General features: G+C 57.3%; 1 protein-coding gene across 1 annotated transcript in view; it reads right to left on the minus strand.

Moving 5' to 3' along the window:
• TNS3 (tensin 3) overlaps positions 1 to 23,982 on the minus strand; it is a 169,598-nt gene that overhangs the window by 106,052 nt on the left and 39,564 nt on the right. Inside the window, exons 3-8 of the mRNA XM_047095317.1 lie at positions 15,566 to 15,618; positions 13,428 to 13,599; positions 11,658 to 11,708; positions 9,694 to 9,816; positions 6,268 to 6,332; positions 3,629 to 3,712 (exon numbers count right to left, since the gene is read on the minus strand). Of these exons, the coding sequence (XP_046951273.1) occupies positions 3,629 to 3,712; positions 6,268 to 6,332; positions 9,694 to 9,816; positions 11,658 to 11,708; positions 13,428 to 13,577 (473 nt within the window). The 5' untranslated portion in view covers positions 13,578 to 13,599; positions 15,566 to 15,618. The remainder of the gene's footprint in view (positions 1 to 3,628; positions 3,713 to 6,267; positions 6,333 to 9,693; positions 9,817 to 11,657; positions 11,709 to 13,427; positions 13,600 to 15,565; positions 15,619 to 23,982) is intronic.

The raw sequence follows: 23,982 nt of genomic DNA on the forward strand, positions 1-23,982 counted from the left end.
CCAGAGAGAGAAATTAAGAAACAGCCCAGGGGTGACTGGGTGGCTCAGTTAAGCGTCCATCTGACTCTTGGTTTCAGCTCAGGGCATGATTTCGCGGTTTTGTGAGTTCAAGCCCCGTGTCAGGCTTTGTGCTAGCAGCACAGAGCCTGCTTGGGATTCTCTGTCTGCCTCTCTCTCTGCCCCTCTTCCACTCATGCTGTCTTCTCTGTGATAAATAAACTTAAAAACAATTTTTTTAATAAAAAAAAAGAAAGAAAGAACCCATTCACAACTGCATCAAAACGAATGAAACACCTAGAAATAAACTTAACCAAAGCAGTGGAAGACCAGTATGCTAAAAACCGTAAGACACTGATGATGGAAAAAACTAAAGACGACACAAACAGAAAAACGTTCCATGCTGATGGATTGGGAAGAACAGTATCGTTAAAATGTCCATCCTACCAAAAGCAAGTGACAGATTCAATGCAAACGCTATCAAAATTCCAATGGCATTTTTCATCACAGAAATAGCAAAAAGCAAACAAACAAAAAAGCACCTTAAAGTTCACATGGAACCACGAAGGAGCCTAGACAGCCAAAGCAGTCTTGAGAAAAAATAACAAAGCCAGAGGTATAACACTTCCCAATTTCAAACTAAGTTACAAAACTGTAGTAAACAAGACAGTACGGCACTGGCATCAAAACAGGTCAATGGAACAGAAGACAGAGCCCAGAAATAAGCCCACGCACGTCCGGTCAATTCGTTTATGACAAAGGAGCCAAGAATATACAATGGAAGAAAGCAGTCTCCTCAATCAACAGTGTTGAGAAAACGGGGCCACTGTCTTACCCCGTGCACAAACTAAACTCAAAATGGATTGAAGACTTGAACATAAGACCTGAAACCATAAAAATCCTAGAAGAAGACATCAGTCTTGGTGATGACGTTTTTAATTGGAACCAAAGCAAAAATAAACATGTGGGATCGCATCAAACTAAAACAACTTCCACACAGCGAAAGAGTCCATCATCAAAAGGACAAGGCGGCCCACAGAATGGGAGAAGATACTTACACAATGTGGTTAATAAGGGGTTGGTATCGAAAATATATGCAGAAGAGATACAGCTCCACAGCAAAAAAACAAAAACAAACAAAAAAACAATAATCCAATTGAAAATGGGCAGTAGACATGAACAGACAGTTCTCCAAAGAAGACATCCACACGGCCCACAGACACATGGAAAGATGCTCAAATCACTGATCATCAGGGAAATGCAAATCAAAACCACCATGAGATACCACATGACACCTGTCAGAACAGCAAAAATAACAGCACCGGAAACTACAGGTGTTGGCAAGGATGCGGAGAAAAAGGAACGCCCTTGGGCTGTTGCTGGGAATGCAAACTGGTGCAGTCACTATGGAAAACCGTGTGGAGGTTCCTCAAAAAGTTAAAAATAGAACTACCATATGGTCTGGTAACTCCACGTATAGGTATTTTGCCGATGAAAACAAAAACACCTACTTGAAAAGATCATCTGGGGGCACCTGGATGGCTCAGTCAGTTGAGCATCCGACTTCAGCTCAGGTCATGATCTCAGGGTTCCGGAGTTCAAGCCCCACATCGGGCTCTGTGCTGACAGCTCAGAGCCTGGAGCCTGTTTTGGATTCTGTGTCTCCCTCTCTCTCTGCCCCTCCCCTGCTCTCACTCTGTATGTCTCTCCCTCTCAAAAGTAAATAGGCATCAAAAAAATTAAAAAAATAAAAGAAAGAAAAGGTCATCTGCACCCGTGGTTACTGCAGCATTACTGATGGTAACTGACGGTAGCCAAGACCTGGAAACAGCCCAAGTGTCTATCAAAGGACAGACGAATAAAGGTGTGGCATAGATGTACCACAGGATGTTAATCAGCTCTAAAAACAAGAAAGAAATCTTAACATCTGCAACAACTTGGATGGAGACTACTATGTAAAGTAAAATCTCCAACAGAGAAAAACAAATATCCTATGACTTCACTTACATGTTGAACCAGAAAACAAAACAAATGAACAAATAAAACAAGCTCCAAAGCTCACACACACAGAGAACACATTGGTGGTTTCCAGAGGCAGGGGTTACTGGATGGGTAAAAGGCGGGAGAAGAGGAGGAGGGGGAGAAAGGAAGAAGGAGGGAGGAGGAAGGGGAAGAAAAAGAAGAGAGGAGGAGGAGGAAGAAGGAGGAGGAGGAGGAGGAGGAGAAGCAAGAGGAGGGAGAGGGGAAGGAAAAAGGAAAGAGGAAGAAGAGGTAAAAGGAAGAGGTGAAGGAAGAAAAGGAAGGACGTGGAGGAGGGAGGGGGAAGAGGAGGAGGAAGAGAGGAGGAGCAGAAGGATAGGAGAGGGGAGAGGAGGACAGGGGGAGGGGCAGGGGAGAAATGGGAACCCCTCTTCCCTGGCGGGAGCAGAGCATCCGGAGGGCTCCCTCCTAGTTTAAGTCACACCCACACGGGAACGTCTGCTGCCACCCTGGAAAGGGCTCAACAGGGAAACGCCACGTCAGGGTTCAAAACAGAACGAGGGGCTCGGTGTACCTGTAATACTAATGAAATGCTGGGTTTCTTGCAAGCGACTCACACTCCCTTGTGGGGTGTGTGGCTCAGAGTGGGTTCAGACTCAGAGTCCCACACCACCCACACAGCCAGGTCTGAACACACACGGACCTGGACACGGGAAACACCCAGGAAAAAAGGAGGCAGTGCCTTTGGTGGTCCTTGAAATCCCTCTCCCAGATGGAACCGAAACACGCCTGTGAGCCGCCCCAAGGATTCCCTCAGAGGCTGGGGAAGCAGGTGCAGGAGACAGAAAGCCATCCTGGCAACTGCCTCAGCCATCCTTGGCAAATCCCCTGCTGTCAGCCTTAAAATAGCGCAGAGGCTGTGTGCCCGGCTCCGTGTCACTGTCAGCAAGACGTGGGGCCGGGAGGAGGCCGCCCAGGACCCCTCTCGCTGGACCCTGACCCGCTGCGCACACCCTGACCCCGTCCGCCTTCTTCAGCTGGGCGCGGAGGGCGGCATGCACTCCCCTGGGGACACATGGCGAGAGAGTCGGCTGTCCCAGGCCCCTTCCGACCCCGCACACCGAGCATCCCGGGGGCTCCAGAGAGAGGGTAGTGGGCGGGCCAGGGAGGCTAACATGATGGAAGACGCCCCGAGCTCAGGAGCTGAGCGTCTAGCACAGGGGTCGGGGCCAACCACAAACCTGCCACAGAGCCACGTTCGCTCGTTTCCGAATGCCTGTGCCGCTCTCCCGTGAGGACAGCCGTGACAGAGACCACGTGGCCTGCACGGCCCAGAACCTCCACCCGCCAGCAGATTACAGACACAGTTCACCAACCCAACCCGGCAGATAGAAACCAGTTCCGGCATCAGAGCACAAATTCACCCCTGCGCCGAGCGTGAGGGAAGGACGCCTGGGTCCCCCTCTCAGAGCCAGCCGGGGCCGGGGGCTCCCCTCCCACCCACACACAGTGGCTCATCTCTGCCACTGGGCACCCACCAGCCCTCCCCTCCCGTTCTTGCCTTGTCAGGGGAGGCGCCTCTTCTGTCCCCACCTTCTGAAATATGAAATCTCACCCACCTGTTCACTCAGGCGTGGGGACACGTACGTACCGTTTCTGGGACGGCTGCATTAAATCCGAAACTTTATCATCGTAGAACTTCTTCATCGCAAATCTATCCAGGGCCTGGTCGGCGCTGGGGAAGGAGAGAGATGGATAGAGACACAGCGTTGACCCCGTGGAGTCACAGGTGGCGGGGTGACACGGGACAGGTGGTATGGCTGTCCTGAGTGACTGGCTCCCACGGGAGCCCCACCTCTGCCATGCCTGCACGCGTGCACCCCAGCCTAGCATTAGCATCTCCTCTTGGACCCCAATCCCGGGAGTATGTTCGGGCCACCGTGGAAGCCAGGACTGCGGGTCTGGAGCTCTGTCCCAAACAGCAGGTGGCTTCCATGGGCCCCGCATGAGTCTTCGGATCACCGGGGTTTGGGGCACAGTCAGAGCTCTACGGTCAGCAACACCCAGCAAGTCCCCGGAGAGCAGTGTGGGACCCGCAGGGGGGTTACGACTGTCAGCAGGCCGGGGGGGGGGGGGTCAGAAGGCTGCGCCAACATGGTTCCGAGGTGGCCACCACAGGGAACGCTGCTCACCAACAATCCCACGCTGACCTCAGCTCTACAACGCCCACCAGCGCACGCGGCAGGATCCAGGAGACCCCGTAACGGGGCATTTCACGGGCCTGCCTGATCTGACTCAGATGAATCGTGGAACGTGGGTACAAGAGGTCGCAGCAAAAAGCTTCCTTGGAAATGTGATCTACGGGTGAGCCCTCCCCTTAGCACGTGTACGTGCACCTCCAGAAAATCGGTATTTCACCGCCTGCGTTTGTCTTAAAGCTGGACTGATGGGGTGGTCCCGTACGGAAGATCCCCTCAAGCTCTGAATATTTACCATGTCGAGGACTTATGTTTTCAAGCTGGAAAGTACGGTTACATATCCACCCGTTCGCTTGTAAGCACTCCTTTCCCCAGAGCTCTCGTGTCCCACTAAACGTGGGACACTGATAACGCATCTGGGCCTGTGCGTGTTCAGTATTAACGTCACTGTTAGCATCAGGAGTGTTCCCAGGGACGGTCTCTGTGATTGCTCGTCTTCAGGGAGCCGACACACGAGCATCCTCCCTACTGTTTGATTTCCAGTTTCGGATCTGATCTGGAGCACGGTTTCACGACAGAGCTCTTAAAAACGCGTGCTCCGTTTATTTCTTTTTGGGACAGAGAGAGACAGAGCATGAACGGGGGAGGGGCAGAGAGAGAGGGAGACACAGAATCGGAAACAGGCTCCAGGCTCCGAGCCATCAGCCCGGAGCCTGACGCGGGGCTCGAACTCACGGACCGCGAGATCGTGACCTGGCTGAAGTCGGACGCTTAACCGACTGCGCCACCCAGGCGCCCCAAAAAATTTTTTTAAGAAAACAGAAAGGCAGGTGTCGCTCCATCTTAGCAAGAAGTACTTAACACCGTTACTCGTGCGGCTGCCAACAGCATTAACAGCGGCAAATACCCGAGTACTGGTACTGGACGTTACATGCCACGATGCACTGAACGGCCACAAAACTGCACGAGGCTCAGCCACCATTCCCCCCTTCGCAGGCAAGGACCCCAAGGCTTTGGGGTTCATGAAAATGGCCTGACTCTGTGGCGGAGATGAGCCCCAACTATGGAGAAAAATGGAGGATTGAGGAGGGGTGTTGCGGGTGCTCTAGGGCTTGAAGCCGCTGGGCTCTGTGCCCCCTGACCTGCCAGGTGAGCCCCCGCCCATGGAGCCCGGGTTGCAGGCACAGCCACGTGGCTGCGGCAGAAACAGGGGGCGACGCTGTGCAGGCGGCACGTGGTCTGTGTTGCACGCTGTGGCTCGGCGGAGGGAGTCCAAGTGAGCAGGAGCCTCGGGGTCTGGCACACGCCCAGACGCTGACTATCAGTGAGGGGCGATCCGGTTTGCAGGGGGGGCTGGGATCCCCCCCCCCGGCAGCCCCAAGCTCCCTGGTCCACGTCCAGAGAAAACATTTGGGAAGTCAAATTTCACTCCTTGGCGCTGGCAAGGCCAGGATCCGTGGGCCACTATGAACAGGGCGCGTGTCCTCATAACTGTGGCAGCTCCTGCTTCACAGGAGGGTACGTGTGGACGCAAACCCACAGGGAACGACACTCTGGGCTGGGTTGCGGCGTGAGTGGTTTGCACCAGGAGGTTCCCGCCAGCCTCCTGCGCCCAACGTCCCGGCCAAGGGTCCCGTGGTGGCTCTTCCGGCCCCCGGGGACCAGAGGGGACCGGAGACAGCTCCCCGAGCCTTGGTTTCCCCATCGGTAAAGCGTGAGCGGTGACTGGTTCACCCCCTGGGTTACTCAGGAGGATTGAGGGAGAAAAGACCAACTTGCAAAGTACATTCCAGACGCCAAGGACACGCAAACCACCGTGGCCACTCGTCTTGACAAGGTACAAGGTATCCAGGGAGACTACACGGCTCTCGCTCTTAAGACGGGTGACATCCGTCCCTGCTGTTTTCGTCACAGAACGAGGGAGCGCTCACCAGCTGCCTCAAGGTGACGTCGGGGTCAATCAGACACCTGCACGTCCTTCTCAGCAGCACCAAACACTAGCGGGGCGCTTTCCCCGCCCCGAGGGCCAGCCGAGCCTCCCACCCCGTCCCGGAGCTTCCGACACCCAGGGCAGCGCGGACGCCCCTCGTACCTGGCCGACACGTTGGTGAAGTGCATGTACGACGATATCACCACGCCGATGCGTCCCTTTCCGCCCTGCAGGAGACAAAAGAGGGACTCAGTTTCTCTGGACTCACACCGCAGAGACGGAACGCTCGCAGATGACAAAGAGCCTGCTTTGGGGGGGGTAGCCACCGTCAGCCTCCACCGGTCCCCGATCTGGGGATGGCAGCATCCAGTGGGCAGGCAGCGTGCACACCGGGTGCCCACGGCAGGTGCCAACTGGGGCATGGGGCAGATCTGCACAGAGGTGGCCGGTTAGCTCGCCATCTCCCACTGGGGACCAGCAGCATGTGCGGGGGGAGGCACGCAACGGGTGTAGACTCGCCTGCAAGTGAGCTGAAGCCCCGCCCCACAGGCCGAGGTTATGAGGGCTGCACACGCAGCCTGGAAAGCCCGGAGGGCAGATGTCAGCATGCTGGCAGCACCTCACCCCTGCCACCGCTTACCCAGCCCTGCCTGGTTACACACAGGGACCGTGGCCCAAGAATGCAGGGGCTCAGTCCGTGACCACAGACACACACAGCCCAGACGCGGCAGCCAGCCGGAACCACGGGCCAACGGGACCCACAGGACTGGGTGTGTGGCAACACCACTGCTGTGACAGGCCGCCTGCCGCCTTCTGGAACATACTGCAACAATCCAGCCCAGCGGTCAGCAAACCACACTCCACCAGCCCCTTCTGCCCACTACCTGTGGGCACACACTACCTGTGTCCACACAACCTGCGAGTCCAGGGCTATGTTTCTGAACAGTTGAAGAAGAAGCAAAACTATGACATCTGTGACACGTGACAGTCACCTAAAGGTCAGCTGTCACTGTTTGACCCCAGCCATGCCCGTCTGCTTAGGTGCACGAGGGGTATTTCCACCGTCAACGGCAGGTGTGAGCAGTTACGGTCACCCCGCACCCGCAAAAGCCCAAAATATTCAGTCTGGGTTTTGCATGAAAAGTCAGCCAACTCGGACGTAGAGGCGCATGAAGCCAAAATGGCAGGGGCACCGGCACGCAGGCCCCCACGTCGGTCCTCGAGAAAAAATGGCCAAGCAGATCCGGTCACAGCTCTGAGGACCCACACCACGTGGGAATGTCACCCAGGAGCGGGCAGCTCTCTGCCCATGCAAGTCAGGTGCACAGACACACGCCATTTACTGGCACAAACCCACTGCTAGCAAACAGCCCCTCGGCCCGGTGGGGCACTCATGGGACGTTCACGGCCACCGCGCTCCGTCACTCATGGTCTCTGTGGTGCTCGCACGAGACTCCGAAAGGTTCAACTCCACCAGCTGTCTGTCCTCCACAGTTGTCAGAATCACTGACTGCACAAGTTGCTGAAGGTGAGTCCTTTGTACAGACTCAAAACCAGATGCTGTGGGCATGGAAACTTCTAGAAGAACCGTCTGCTCAGTCAGCAGCTAGCAGGTGGTGGGTGGGCAGTGAAGGAGACTAGGGGCAAAACCGCACAACCCCTACCCTTCGCAGCAGACGGGAAAGCGGGGCCGTTGCAGGGCTGACCTGTGTCTGCCCCCCACCCCCCAGGCCAAGCGCCCCAGCTCTGCCTGCATTCCCAGCACGTGCAGAAGGAAACACACACTCTGCTGAGCTCGCAGGTTTTGGCCAAGTCCCCGATGTCACCCCTGCTACGATCAAGGTGAACTTCTGTTAACGCTGACATCTAAAGTTCACACTCAGAGGGGGCTTCTCTCTCACAGCACGTTTTCTAGAACGCCTCGGGAATGGCTTCCACGCCCCCAGAACGGTGCAAGGTTTTCCAGAACTCTCAAGGTCTAGTGTGCCAGGATCCTCCGGGGGCCCGGCCTGGGGACCTATGAGCCACAGGGGCATCACCATCGCTCCACCAAAGTCACCAGGCCACGGCTAACGAAGACCCGTTTGTTTTAACTAACAAGAATTGATTAAAAATTAAAAAAGCCTATCTTCTTTTGAAGTTTGAAGCAAGACGCAAATTCGGAGAGAAGGTCCTTCCATCTAATGCAATCCTGAAAAGCTCCACTTAGCTTAGTTTTGTAAGAAAACTAGTGGGGGGCCTGGCTGGCTGTTTGATGGAGAAGGAAAATCAAGTTAGAAATGAGAAAAAGCAAGAAAAGCAGAGAAAGAAATGTCGTCCCTGTTCGTGTGCACCTGAAAGGCTTTCCTCCAAGCTGGGAGCCACCGCACTCCATGAGGGGGGCCAGGAGGTGTCCTACTGCCCCCAGAACAGGGGGTCTTTGTACCCTGGGGGGAGACTGTGCAGAAAGCCCCACACAGCCCGAGGGGGAGGTTCTCTGAAACTAAACTCAATAACGCAATGGATTTTCGTGCAGCTTTGGAACATGAAAAGATCTGAAAAGGAGACATCCCAAGAAGGAAATGTCAACGCTTTCAAGATGCTCTGACGGTCACAGAACACGGTGTATAAGGGACAAAATGGGGAGCAGACCCTTTCCCTCTGGGACCAATGCCCACCCACCGCACCGTCCTTTCCCAAAGCACCTCCCACATGGAGGGTATGGGCCACGGGCTTCCCCGCTCGGGAAATCCGCTCTCCGTCTGGCTGCACTCCACGCCAGCCGGATCCAAGAAGCCAGGGAATGCAGGGAGGCCGTGCGAAACCAGAGAAGAGAAAAGATCCCAGGTGGTCAGAGGCCAGGTGCAGCCCGGACAGTACCCCCACGGCCAGCACCCGCCAGCCTGCAAGGGGGTGGCCACGTACGGTCCCCATCCAGCTGCCGGTCGGGGGACGACCACGTTTGCAACAGCATCCTGCCCGCAGCGTGGGGGTGGGTACATCACAGCAGGAGTCAGACGGCACCCCCAGCCCACTGCTGTCCATCCTAACAGCACCCTTTTCCTTCTCAAAGGGCTTTCTTGGGGCGCCTGGGGGCTCAGTCAGGTAAGTGTCCGACTTCAGCTCAGGTCATGACCTCGCGGTTCGTGGGTTCGAGCCCCGCGTTGGACTCTGTGCTGACAGCTTGGAGCCTGGAGCCTGCTTCAGATTCTTCAGGTCTCCCTCTCTCTCTGCCCCTCCCCTGTTCATGCTCTGTCTGTCTGTCTGTCTCTCTCTCTCTCTCTCTCAAAAATAAACAATAAAAAAATTTTTTAAAGGGCTTTCTTTCTTTTAAAATGGCGGGAAGATAAAATGGTTCGCTATCATTCCTGCCCTTCATTCGTTTCAAAATGTTCAGCTACGTGTTCAGCAACCCAAGTCCCACAAACTCTGGAGCCAAACTCTGGGAGGGGGAAATGATGGCTCTTCATTTTTAAGGACAAGTGCGCGAACGTGACCACAGAGGCCGATGGACAGCGCCATGGGTGTGACGGGCGGTCTCCGGGCCCCCCGCCCCGCCCCCGGCCTCCCCCACCCTGCCCTCCACCCCAGGTGCGAGGTGGCACTCACCCTGCAGTGGATGACAACCACGTGCTGGGGGTCACTGTTCAGCCAGGACTCCTGCGCCTTGCAGACGGTGCACACCTGGTCCAGGGGTGGTGCATGTAGCTCGGGCCAGCCCACGTCCAGAATCTGCAACGAGACACGGGCCCCGGGGGTCCTCTTGGGGGCTCTGGTGGCACCAGGCACCCCACCATGGCCCTTCTATCTATATTTCATCTAACAGTAAGGAACACTGGGCCGTGTTCCTCTTCTAAAACCTGCTGGGAAGGCCCTGGGGTGGCCCAGTCGGTTGAGCATCTGACTCTTGATTTCGGCTCAGATCATGATCCTAGGGTTGTGAGTTCAAGCCCCACGTCAGGCTCTGTGCTGACAGTGTGGAGCCTGCTTGGGATTGATTCTCTCCCCCCCCCCCCCCGCCCCTCCCCACCTCGTGCACACACGCGTGCGCGCCCTCTCTAAAATAAAAAATAATCATGATAAAACTTATTTTAAAAAATTAAAATAAATAAAACCTGCTGGAAATTGTGGCCAGGCTCCTTCACTGGAAAGAAAAACGTGAAGGATTATGTTGCCCCCGTGAGACAACTACTCTGCTTTTTGCAGCTGGGATGGCAATTCTAGAAAGGACTTTCAGAGCCGCTAATGGGGCAGGGCTCGTGGGGAGAGCCAAGGCCCGGTCAGATCTGAAACTGGAGTTCTTGGCCGGAGCTACTGCCAAAAATCCCTCCGGGCAGACGAAAATCGCAGCTTGGGGAAATTCAGGGAGCTGTTCCCCACACAGCGTGCAGATAACATCTCAGAGAGAGGCCCGCTGGGTGCACTTGGGAGAAACACGGTCCTCAAAGGACAGAAGCGGGCCCACAAAGGAGGAAGCGCCTTGAGCCCCGGCTTCAATCTGGAGCCGGAACAGAGAAGGTCCTCCTCATCGCCTGACACCAACACCAGCACCCGCCCCTGCCCCGCGACGCAAAACACTTTCTATTTTCCTTTTCCTTTCTTGAAGGGGAAGGGAAGGCCGAGCTTCCTTCCCTAGTAGTAACAGAAGTAACATGAAACGATGGAAAATTTCAGTGAAATGCCGGCAAGCTGAAAAATATCACATACCCCCTTCCGCCACTCAGGGGAACAGCTGTAGCATTTAGGTGACGCCCTGAGGTTTTTGTCCACATAGCGGAGACGCTACTGTCTTATCCCAGTGGCTGCAGAATGTTCCCACGCGTGGATCACGTATGCTGTTTACGCCATCACTTACACACGTGAGCAATTTCAAAAATTTCCCCTAAATCTTGACAACTAAGAATAACGGAGGGAGAACAAAACAGGTGACAGGCGGGAGATCCTGGCAGAGGAGACACCACACGCGTGTGCACACACGCTTGTGCACACACGTGTGTAAACCCAGGAGAGGCTGAACGCAGTCTGTGGATCACGCCAACGTCGACTTCTGGCATCGACATTTTATTACTTATCATTAGTTCCACCCGGGGGAAGACAGAGGCCGGGACAAGTGGGCTCTCTCTGTATATTTCTGCAAGTTCCGGCAAATGTGTACTTCCTTCAGACTAAAGCAGCTGATTTATTTAAAAAAAAATTTTTTTTAATGTTTTTATTTATTTTTGAGACAGAGAGAGACAGAGTATGAGCAGGGGAGGGGCGGAGAGAGAGGGAGACACAGAATCCGAAGCAGGCTCCAGGCTCTGAGCTGTCAGTGCGGAGCCTGATGCAGGGCTTGAACCCACGGACTGTGAGATCATGACCTGAGCCGAAGTCGGACACTTAACTGACTGAGCCAAGCAGGCGCCCCTAAAGCAGCTGATTTAAAAATAACCCCCAGATAAGGGCAGTTCCTGATTCCCCTAATGACGTCACATCCCACAAAGGCTTGCCGGGAACAGCTTCCGCACCAGCAGATACTCATCGTGCACGTTTGATAAAACAAAACTCAGAATATAAAGGGTGAAGGTCCGTACCTTTGGGTTAAGCTTCGTGAGGTCGTACCTCTTTTCAGATAGGTTTAACACCTGTAAAGGGGAAGGAACAAGTCGTCAGACAACTCAGCGTCCTCAGAGGTCAAAGAGGAAACCGCTGGTTTTCACGTTCACCCGCCGCCTGCCTTCGAGGTACCGAGGATGATAAAAGGTGGAATTGTACGTAGGAACGGAGGACAGCTGAGCACAGGGGCCTGTCCAGCTGGTGCGGTTCGCCACCCGCTTTCCTCAGAGCCAAGAGCCCTCCTGCCTGATAAGACCCGTCACCCTGGGCAGCCTCGCTCAACGGCCTGCGGGTTCAGTTAGTTATACTGGCTGCTCGTCCATCAGAGGATGCAGGTGTAGACGGGGAAGAGATGAGCCCACCCAGGATTCTTAACTCAGATCTGTACCAGACACGCACACGGGTCTTTCTTCAGACATTTCCAAAGGGTCCTAAGGGTCCTTGTCCCAAAACAAGGCAGGGACCGCTGCCCTCACTGTTGGTGGGGGCCAGGGGTAGGCTCTGGCCCTACAGCTGCGTGTCCAGGGCCCAGGGCCCTCCCGGGTCTCAGAGGACACCTGCAGGGGACCAGCCGTGTGCTGACCCCTGGGCCAGGCATCAGGATGGGGCAGACAGTTCCTGCAGGGCCTTGGGGAGAAAGGAAGCCCCTGGGACAAGAGTGTGATGGGACAAGAGTGTGACGCTCTCGGCTAGGACAGGCTTTCCCCAGCCGGCAGCCAGGTCATCACGCCAAGGACTGGCGTCCGAGGGACCCAGGAGCCAGGACGGCACGGCTCCAGCCCGACCCTGACCACTCAGCTCCGGGCCGGCACAGCCTGTGGGAAGCGACGCGGGGTCACCTCCGCTCGCCCTGCCTCGTTCGCAGGCAGCAGGCGGCCGATTAGTCATCTGAGACCGATAAGGGCACAATAACGGCCTTGTCGTTTAGAGCGAAGATTAGCTGCTTGGATGGAGATAAGAACAGCGTCGGGGCAGGTGCAGCGGAGGCGTGAGGGGTTGTAATTTAACCCAAGATCACACGGGGCCGCTCCCCTGGGGCTGCCACGGCGCGAACACACAGGGCAAGCCAGGGGATGCGGGAGACGCTGGCCGCGCTTACCCCCAAGCGGGGACTCTCCCCCTCCACAACGTCACACGCGTTCCCGGCTGTTGGCAGCAGGGAGAGGCTTAGCCGTGATGCAGGGACGCCGACCCCACAGGGGCTGGCGGCCCCCTCCTGATGCTGAGCGCCCAGCGCACCAGGACAGCTGCCCACCACGCGCTCAGGGGCAGCGGCCATGGGCAGGGGACAGCTGCACTTCCCCGGGGACACTCGTGACCTCATGCCACAGCAGGTGGCACGTGGAACAAAAGCCCCAGTGGGAGGGAGCCCCGGGGCATCTCCATGAAGCCAGGCACAGAGGAGGGACCACGGCCACCCCACAGGCTCAGTGGCCACCCCAAGACTCTCAGTGGTTTCTTCACATTTCAGGAAACTCAGTGTCTTCCCAGTCACAGTGCCCAGTGTTCCCCCACACCGTTCCTGCACTCGGCGTCCCCTCTTCTACTCTCCCCGCGCTCAGTGCCCCCCCTACACCATCCCTGTGCTCAGTGTCCCCCCCACATCGTCCCCAGGCTCGGTGTCCCCTCCCCACCATCCCCACATTCAGTGTCCCCCCACCCTCCCCAGGCTCAGTGTCCCCCCCCCACCATCCCCAGGCTCAGTGTCCCCCCCCCACCATCCCCGCATTCGGTGTCCCCCCACTCACCAGGTAGTTGTCCCCGTGTTTGGACCTCAGCATGCGCGTCACCTCCTGCAGGTTGTGCAGGTAGGACTCCTCGGAGCAGCTGGCGGGGAAGGACACCGCGATGATGCGCTCAGTGATGTAGGTGAGGTCCAGCTCACGGCCGTCCTCCATGGCGGGGCTCAGCACCGCGGGCCTAGGAGAGGGGGCCGGTCAGGACGCAGAGGTGCCCACACTGGCTGCTCGCAGGGGAGCCCCGGCGGCAGCCCCCCAGGGGGCTGTGTGTCTATTCCGAGTGTATTTGCATCACAGGAGCCCCTGCCCTGCGGCAGAGGGAGACCCCCAGGGGACGGACTCTGGAGGGAGGAGCCTGGTCCTCACTCCTGGGGGTCAGGACGGCGGGAGCAGAGGCCCCGTGGCGGGTCCTCAGGTCTTCCTGCCCCACCTGGAGACAGGTGTGGGGGCCGTGGAGGGGACGCGCTGGGAAGGAGTATGGGCGGCCACCCTACAGGTGCCTCCCCTCGGCCACAGGGGCGGCCGGCTCTACCAGCAGGGCTACTGTGTGCGGACTCCTGGGGAGTTGGGGGTGGGAGGGCAGAGGTGCGGAGGCAGGACCACCGACCACAACGGGGCCTACAGAGGGGAGGGCTGCTGAGGCTGGGACGGCACCGTGGGGATCATGTCCCGAGAGCCCTCCCTCCTCATCCTCATGGCAGGGCAGGCCCCCAGAGCTGACGGTGGCCGGGGATGAGGTGTTGGGTCAGCCCCAGCGCGTTAAGACCCACAGAAAACCCACAAAGGGACACAGGACGGTCACAGGAAGGTGGTTTTGGTCCACAGCCATCGCTACCAGGAGCTTCGAGCCTTTGTGGCTGCCACCTGTTTATCGACTGCCCCTTTTATAGGTGTTTCTCTCCTAATTTTGGAAAATTCAAAAACCTACAAAAGTTTAACCAACCGCTACGGACCCACCGTCTCACTTCGACATTAACACACGTTTCCGCCCACACCCCCTCGTCCACCACTCTGGCCGCCGTGAAGAAATCCCAGACGTTGTTACCACCTCATTTATAAACATTTTAGTATTTCCTTCTGGAAGACAGACGCTTCTTAGGAATACCTACGGTGCTGTTATTATACCCACTGGAAGGAACATCATCAGATCCAGCATCATAAACTTAGTCATTTAAGTTGATTTATTCAAATCAGGATGCAAAACATCACCAAGATATTTTTTCTCTGCCTTATGCACATATGGCCGCAAAAGAGTTTTGATGACTTTTAAAAATTAAATCAGGTTTTGGGGCATGTGGGTGGCTCAGTCATTTGAGCATCTGAGTCTTGATTTCATCTCAGGTCATGATCCCAGGGTCGCTGGGTCAAACCCCATGTCAGGCTCTGCACTGAGGATAGAGCCCGCTTAAGATTCTCTCTCTCTCCCTGGGGCGCCTGGGTGGCTCAGTCGCTTGAGCGTCTGACTTCGGCTCAGGTCACGATCTCACGGTTCATGAGTTCAAGCCCTGCATCGGGCTCTGTGCTGATGGCTCAGAGCCTGGAGCCTGCTTCAGATTCTATGTCTCCCTCTCTCTCTGCCCCTCCATCGCTCACACTCTGACTCTCTCTCTCTCTCTCTCAAAATAAATAAATAAATAAATAAATAAATAAATAAATAAACATTAAAAGATTCTCTCTCTCTCCCTCTGCCTCTCTCCCCAACCCCCAAATAAAATAAAATAAAACAAAACAAAACAAAATAAATCAGCTTTTTAAACACTAATATAAAAAGTAATAACGTGTCTTATCCACCAACCACAGCTCCTGAGAGACTGCCCCACATGGAGCACTGGCCGTGGCCGTCCCAGCAGGCCCTGCCCTCAGGCAGACAGAGCTTGGTGCACCTTCTGGGCTCAACTCTGGAACGCCCCCCAAGTTCACCTGCACAAAGAAGCCAGGGCTGTGCATGGAAACAATCACATTCCCACAATCTGGGCTTCAATGCTGGGAAGGTGCATCCAGGGGGGGAAAAAAAGAGCTTTCTACACCTTGGAACACGACCACAGACACGCATCACCTGGAAACTGACCACAGACTCGAGGAAGACCACACTCAGGCTTCCTGTCGTATCTGGCCTGAGGCAGGGACACCAGGTTCTGGACGCTTACCTGGACGGCCCGGCACGGCAGACAGCAGCAGACGGTGCAGAGCCCCCCGGAGCCTGCAAACGACAAAGCACAGGTCAGTCCCACGCAGTCCACAGCCACCAACCCACAGAGAAGGAAGGACGGCCACCGTTCTGTGATTTAGTCATTAAGTGGGAAGTCAAACACGGTGACTGCTGGCGCCTCTTACGGCCAGGGAGGGTCTCCAGCACGTCAGGGCCCTATGATTGCAGAGCCCCAGCCACATGGTCCACGAACCCCCAGCAGGACAAACCCACCCACGGCACCTGTAAATGCCTGTCCCCTGTATACAGGAGGTGTTCGACCAACGCTCACTAGATCACTACCATTATCATCAGACTGACTCGAACAAAACAAAGCCTGATAATTCTCTATTGCTTCTACTATTTGCTTTTTAAGGTTTGTTCGTTTATTTTGAAAGACAGAGACAGAGAGAGAGAGACAGAGAAAGGGAGAGGGAGAGAGAGAGAGGGAGAGGGAGAGGGAGAGGGAGAGGGAGAGGGAGAGGGAGAGGGAGAGGGGGAGAGAGAGAGAGAGAGAGAGAGGGAGAGGGAGAGGGAGAGGGAGAGGGAGAGGGGAGAGAGAGAGAGAGAGAGAGAGAGAGAGAGAGAGAGAATCCCAAGCAGGCTCCACACCATCAGCACAGAGCCTGACATGGGGCTCGATTTCATGAACCTTGAGATCATGACCTGAACCGAAATCAAGAGTTGGACACTTAACCCACTGAGTCACCCAGGCGCCCCAACATCTACCATTTTTTTAAAAAGCCCATCCTGCAGGGAAAAAGCCTCAGGTGTGATGACTTTACAATTTGCAAGATCCTTCCATGTGTGTGTGTGTTAACGTGATCCACAAAGGCCGCGTAGACACGATCTCAGGAGACACGCCCAGCAACTTTGTGAGTAGGAATTACCTCCCACATTTCAAAAGTGGGGAAGCCGAGGCTCAAAGAGGTGTGCAAGGCATTGCCAAAGATGGCAGAGGCGGGAGAGCCCGTAAGCCCAGCACGGTGTTCCCGAGTGCCCTTCCTGGGACTCGCCGGCCCCTTCCCGGAGCCTGCCGCGTGTCCTGGCCCCGCTCTGCGGATGGAGTGCGCAGTGATGCTGGGAGCGTGTGGCGCAGGAAGCACAGAGTGCCCAGGGAGGCTGCCCGCTGGCTGTCCCTGGCGGACGGGTGCCTCTCGTACGGGTCCCGCCTTACAGACGAGTCCGGGACTGAGCCGGCTCCCTCGGTGCCTGGGACTCTGAGCAGCGTGGACAGCGGCTCCCAGGAGGTCAGGGGGCTGGGCCCACTCTCCCCAAAGCAGCCCTGAGGCCCAGCACTTCCCAGACGGGTCCCAGCCAGCCCCCAGCCCAGGGAATCCCCACCTGCATCTCCTGGCACGGATGGATGGCAGATAGATCCAGGGCAGACACACGACAGGTTCATATACACGATGCGTAGACACATACGTGAAAGGCGGGTCGCTAAACACACACGTGCACACACACACAAAGCGATAGGAAGGCCGGGCCGCCTGCCCCTACCCCTAGCCCCACCTGCAGCCGCCCCGCGGTGCCAGTTTAGACTGAAGTAATGTGCACGGACTGAAAACCAGACAAGATCCACGCGTGTAAGTTTGTAGAGAAAGCACACGTTCCTTGAGGGCAAGGCCCTTCACGCTTTCCAGCCCACACATCACCTAACTGGATGACGGGCCAGAACCACCGCTCACCGCCTGCACCCCCTCCCCCCAGCCCGGTGGTGAGGCCTCCCCCACCCCTCAGGTGCACGGGGAGGTGGGCAGAGCCGCAGATCAGCGTGGAGGGGCAGGGGTCCCTGCAGTGAGGGGATCACCTCAAGAGAATGTGTCCCAGGAAGAGCACAGCTGGTGACTGACCATGAAGTAGCTCTATTCTGCATCTTGGGGACAGTGAGGAGACGGGCGTGGCCCGAACAGGTGCATGGAGGGGAAGAGTGGCAGGAGGGGTCCCTAGGACAGATACAAGGCCAGCTTGGGACCCTGTTTCTGGCCCTCTCCCTGAGGGGACGGGGTCCGGGTCCTCTGACCACGTGGCCCCCTGTTCCACCAGCAGCATCCTGTGACAGGCCACAGTGGACTGCGGTCAGAAAGTTCACCACACCTGGTGGGCCACCTGGCTCCCGGTGGGAACCCCCATAGGCAGCCTGGGAAACAGCATCCAGAAAGACCGTGTTGTGTCTAGAATCGCACAGTGAAGATGTGATAGCAACTTCTGACACTAAACCCAGGGCTCTTTCGATCCCCTGGCCCTGGTGGCCCAACGGCCAGGCCAGCATCAAGGAGGTCGGGAGAGTGAGCACAGCCCCCACCGCAGAGGACACAGCGGCTGGGACCGAGCCACCTCTGGAAGCCAGCCTCTGAGACTCCACGCGCACCGGACTCCCTCCCTCAGAGGCTACGTTTGGAGCCAAGCGGATGACGTGTGGGTGATGGGACCCCGGGTACACAGAGATGGTAGCCCCTTGGGTGCCCACTCTGCTGTGTAGCGGCTAGGAGACTCTACAGAAGGGGCAAGACTTCCCAAAACACGTCACTGGCCAGAAGGGTACCCTCAGGTATGCAGTCTCTGTGCATCTGTGCTGGAGAGCAAAGAACCAATCTGCTCGTGGGGTTCAAAAGCCGAGCCCCCCTTCAAACACCACAACGCATTTCACGGCTGAGGAATGACCCAGAAACCAGCTTCCTGGAAATCTACCAAAGAGGAAGGTCCCTTGTGCACCAGAACCCTGCATCCTAACCCCATACAGGAAGTGGGAGAAAACCTCTTTGCGGGAAGACCCCAGGCCCCCGGGGCTGCGCTTTGCTCGCAGTGCTTGGCAAGAAGACGTTGCCCACCCACCTTCGCGGGAAGCCTTCTGAGGACACCGCCAGCCACTCTTATCGTTACCGACCAGAGCGACAGAGATAACACAGGCGATTCCCGAGCTGGCTCCTGGTCCCCACCTGCCTCTGCCCAGCCCCGCCTCCTTCACCCCTGTCTATTTGGCACCCGCTTATCACAGCCCGCAACTTCTAAAGGCGCGAAGAAACCCGGTGGGAGACGGAGGGGAGGGGCACCGGTGGAATCCGTGGCAAAGGTTACACCTGCAACAGGGGAAGCGCAAGCCCACGCTGCCCCAAAGGCACTGTTTCCGGTGAGGGCCAGGCAGCGCACGTGCTGGGCCCCTAAGCGGTCCTGGGACCCCGACCAAGTCACTGGCCTCCCTGGCCAGCAGTCGCTTTGGGTCCAGCACTTGGAAGGCAGAGAGAACGCAGCCCCGGAGCCCAGGACCCTGGCCAGCAGCCAGGCGGGTGCTCCAGCAGGTAACCACTCGATCGCTGCATTTGCCCAGAGGGGCTCTCTTGCCCAACACACTTTTGCAATAATCGATCCTCATTTCTTTTGCTACTGGTGTTACTTCTATGTTTGAAACGCGCTCAGAAGTAGCAACTCTGTAGCTGTGGGATATAAACCCCCAGACCCATCTTGCAGGAGGGGACACCAATCCCCCGTGATATCTGCACGCAGACACAACTGTCTTTTTTAAGAGAGGCAGACAGAGCCCGTGCTCGCTCCGAGTGGGTCACCCCAGGGCCAAAGGCAGGGCTGCATGGCTTTTCTTGGGAGAAACTGGTCCAGGCCTTGTCAGGAGACACGGTTCCCCGTGAGACCGCCTTTGTGCTGTCACTCTGCACCCTGCAAACCTGGAAAGGTCCTTCACCTGCTCCAGCCTCAGCCACCCTCCTCGTCTTTCTAGAACAGGGGTTCCAGTCCCCACCTCACCTGGGGGCTAGGGCCCACACAGGACTTGCAGGAAACACCTGCTGTCCATATAGGGATCCTGCAGCTCCGGCCCTACAGGACCCAACCCCACGCTCCAGTGTCCCCTCCTACAGGACCCCCCCCCCCGACGGCCCCTCCTACAAGACCCCGCCCCCCCCGCGCCCCCTCCTATAGGACCCCGCCCCCAGTGGCTCCTCCTACATGACCCTGCCCACCCCCCCCCACCCACCCACCCGCGCTGTCCCACTGGACCCGCCCCCCAGCACCCAGTCTTATAGGGAGCCATTCCCATGACCAGTGGGTAGCACTAGAAAACTGGCCCAAATTTGGGTGACAATGGCCCAAATATGTCTGTGAGACAAAGGCTTTGCCACTAGTAACCTGGCCCCTTTCTAAGCAGATGGCCCGTGGAGGGAAAGCTGGGGTTCCAAGCAGGACCCCGAGCCCCGTCAGCTGTGGGGCCTGATCACTGGTCTCGTCTGGGATCTGATCAGCAGGCTGGCAGGGACCTTCCCCCCTCCCTGGGTACCGCAGGGTCTGCAGCTGTGGGACACCCCAAAGTCAGCATGGGCAGCGTCAGAACCAGACCAGGCCAACCCCCAAGACTCTGCCCGTTCACACACCCTGCAGCACCCCAAATGTGAACCCTCAGCGCAGAGCCTGGTACTACAAGCACACGTTGTCTCCTACTTTTTCAGACGAAAAGTACAGTCCACACGTGGCACAAGACAGACACCTCGAAGACCTGACTGTTAGATGCACAAAGTCCCATAGGACCCACAGGGCCCTGCTCTCCCACCTCAAGTGACTGGCGTCCAGGCCAGAAGACAGGACACTCTGGGTCTGAACCGACAGGTTGGATTTCCAACAATCACATCCCAGCAGCAGAGGACTCGCTCATGGCTTCGAGAAGGGACGCTGGACAAACCTAATGCAGGGGTGAGTCTATACCAAGGACTCCTGGCCACAGAGCACGGAGCCCCCCCCCCCCCCCCGCCAAGGGCTTCCAGAAGGACCCAGCTTGGGGGCAGGGAGGGCAGTGAGGACACCTAACACCCAGCCGGAAAACAGAGGGAGGATGCAGACAGCGTGCCCCCGACACACGTCACCTGGCAGGTAAGCAGCAGGCCACGGCTGGACGACATCGCCCCTTCCCGGTGGCTGTGACCAGCCACGTGGGGACGGCCAGCAGGCACCTGGCCAGGGTAGCCACCCAGGCTGTCCCAGAACCGCAGGACCTCCTGCAGATGAGGGCCCTCATCTGTAAAATGGGCTCCTACATTCAGCAACCTCTCTGCAGGGGTGCTGTGGCGCCACAGCAGGCCTGGCACGATGCACCCTTAGCATCTACGATTTCTGCGTGTTGTCTGGGAAACCAGGAAGATGGAGAAGACCTGCCTAATGAGACTCACGAGGTGGATGGTGCCCCCATGTCAGCAAGGAGGGCCTGTCCCCAACGCGGTGGGCTGGCGGGGACACCCCAGGTGGACGGGAGCCTGAGGAGAACTCACAACCCATCTGTAGGGCTAATGCTGGTGCCGTGTCCCCACATCCCACTGCTGTGAGCCAAGGGCAGGCACCTCCCTCTCTCCACCCCTGCCCCATGGCCCTTCTCTTCCAGTTTTCCCAGCACACTCCACCCTTCCTGCCTCAGGACCTTTGCATATGCCCTGCAGGTCTGGAATGCTCTTCACCCACTTAGGCAAGCCTCACCTGGTTAGCTCCTTTTAATCCTAGACCTCTCAGCTCAGATGTCACCTCCCCAGCAAAGCGGCCCCAATCCCTGGCCCTGTTTGTATGTGCCATGATGGCACAGCCCTCAACTGCACAGAAATAACTCGCCACATGAATTCTCGCCCATGCTGTGCACCTCCCTCCGCCACCCCAGGTAAAGACCCGCAGAGGCAGTGGCTCCCACCTTCCACCTGGGGACCACGTCCTACCCCAGCAGCTGGCAGAGCACGCAGTTTGTGGGATACAGGAGGGAATAAGCCCACCGCCAACCTCCACACGTCCAAGGGATGATCTGGCCATGTTAGAGGCACGGGAATACCGCTCTACGTTTCGGTCCTAAATGCCTGTCATGTTTATTCGTAGGATAATAAAGTCAATGCACCGAGCGGCCTGAACACCCGGCCCCTAAAAGAGCAACAGAATGAAAGGTAGGAAGGGTGTCCGCCTTGGTGAGATCACATCAGAGGGAATCAATGACTCTGGGGGATACCTGGAAAGAAACTGTCCCTTGCACAGCCACAAGGCGACACGAGGCAAGAACCCGGAACGGGGGTGGGGGGTTCTGGCGCAGGTGGGAGCTCACCCTAGCTCCTGCTCAGAGACCGAAGGCTGTGCCCCTGCTGCCCACCTCCCCTCACCCTCTCGGGCTTCAGGATGACGAGCAGAGACCCTCTGCGGCAGGGGTCCCAGCCAGGTGTGGACCGCAGGGAGCCGTGGGGCCTGTGCGCTGCTCCCAGCTGCTCAGATGGCCCTGAAACCCACAGCCACTAACAGTTCCGTAAAAAGGAACAAAAAGGACAGTTGCGTAACCGAAGCCAGATTCACAAGGAAGCAGGGCTCCGGGGCCAGGGGCAGGGAGCAGGCCAGCCGCGCGCGCAGGAAGAAAGCACAGTCCACAGACCAGCGGAAGCACACCGCACAAGGCAAACGGGAAAAAAAAAAATGAAAACCTTTTGCAAAGGCAATAACCAGCCACGTCCACTGGACAAATCCGAAGGCACGGATTCGTTCACTCGCTGCCCAGCAGGCAGGGTGCAGCAGTCAAGCACTTCCCGGCTGCTTCCCAGGCTGTCCAACCTTGAGAATTTACTCAACCTTCTGTGACTCAGTTTCCACACCTGGAAAGCAGAGGTGTGGGCAGCATTGGGTGAGGAAGCACGTGGACAGAGCTAACAACACCAGCTGTGCACCCAGTCGCCGTATGGGGTGCCAGGCGGGGGCTGGCCCCGAAAGCCAGCCTCCCCCAAAAGCCCATATGGACCGCAGTGCCTGGCGAGACCCTCTCACCACCATGCAGCGGGAGAATCAAGACCTTCCCAAAGCCAGCCAGACAGACAGACAGACAACCACTTCTCCCTTCCACAAGAAGGCCAGAAACAAAGTCATTACCAGGAGCACCCAGCTTGAACGTCTTTCTTACCGCACTTAAACACGAGCAGCAGTGAGTGTCCAAAAAAAACATAGCAGGCTCGAGTTAGGAAATTAAAAGAACGTCACTCTGCTCCCCACCACCCCCCTGCCCCAGCTCCTCTAGGAGCAGCACGGTGTCGCTCTGAGGGAGGTTCTCTCTGAGCCAAGTCTACACCAAGCACTCAGCACTCGGCGGGAAGTAGGCTGCACCATATGGAAGGAAGGCGCCCGTGAAAGCAGAGGGCAAGGAGGAAGGGGGTCCCCAGCAGGAAGCCGCCGGCGGGAGAAGCGTCAGACCTGGCACTACATGGAACTTTTACTGCCCCCTCGCAGCAGAGCAAGGACGTGAGCAAACAGAGCAGGGGCACCGGGGAGAAAGCCACTGCCAAGTACACGCGGCCCCACAGATCCCTCCGGGAGCAGAACTCACGGCGCTGCTGAGGGGCCCCGGGGCCAGGGCTTCGCCTTCAGAAGCAGGCCCCTCTCACCGCCTGGCTCCTTCCCCGCTTCGAGTCCCGCGCCCTCTCCCTGCCCGTGGCCTCACAGGGAGCAGGTGGGACAGCGCCCGCCCCGCCGTGGCTGGGGAAGTCTCAAGGGCAGCGGTGCCGGAGCCGCGGGCAGGCCCAGCCCACAGCAGCAGCACGCATGCCTGCAGGCCGGGCACCAGCAGCATGCGCCCAGCCCGGGCCCTGCAGGACCCAGGGGAGCAGGACAGGCTCACTGGGCAGGGGCTGCGTCCCTGACGGCAACCTGGCTTCCGGGGGGTGGGGGGGTGGAAATGGGGGCACAGTGAGAGGTGTCCGGTGTCCAAAGCCCTACCCCCACCCTCACCCCCAGAGCAGCCTACTGCACATTCCTGGGTGGGCAGGTCTCAGGCCGGTATCCCGCGCTGCACAGGTGCCTGGTGCCCACCCTCCTCTCTCTGTCCCTTACGTGCACACAAAACCACAACGTGGACACAAACACAAGGTCTGAGTGCGTAGCCGGACCAGAGAGAAGAAGCAGGGTCTCTCCTAACACGTGCCCCTCGGGCTCCAAGGCTCCCGGAGACCAAAACAGAGAGAGGGGGGCTGGACATACATCAGACAGTGGGACTACAGCGACTTTTCAGGCACCCAGGCTGTCTGCGCCTGGATCGAACTGGGCCGGTCGTCACTCAGAGCTGGGAGAGGAGGACCCAGAGCAGAGCACACACCCCACGGCCAGGTCTACGCTGGCAACCATTGGCCTGATTTCGTTACCAAACGGTCAGGCTCATCCCCTACATTCAGAGGGAGACACAAGCGTGCTCGTTTGTAATTCCGTCTCTCACGCACGTTTCTTTTATTCTGATCCATTATCTCATAATGAGAACATCTCTCCCTATAAAGAGGACCACGGGAGAGCATAGTGGGTCCGCTGGGCCCCTCCCTACCCCGTCCCTGGCATGAGGGCTGGGGGACACCAGGTCCACACAGGTCTCCTTCCAGC

Source organism: Lynx rufus, unplaced genomic scaffold (assembly GCF_022079265.1).
Source record: "Lynx rufus isolate CCGP_SWC_20201006 ecotype Redwood Valley unplaced genomic scaffold, mLynRuf1.p SCAF_4, whole genome shotgun sequence".
NCBI lineage: Eukaryota > Metazoa > Chordata > Mammalia > Carnivora > Felidae > Lynx > Lynx rufus.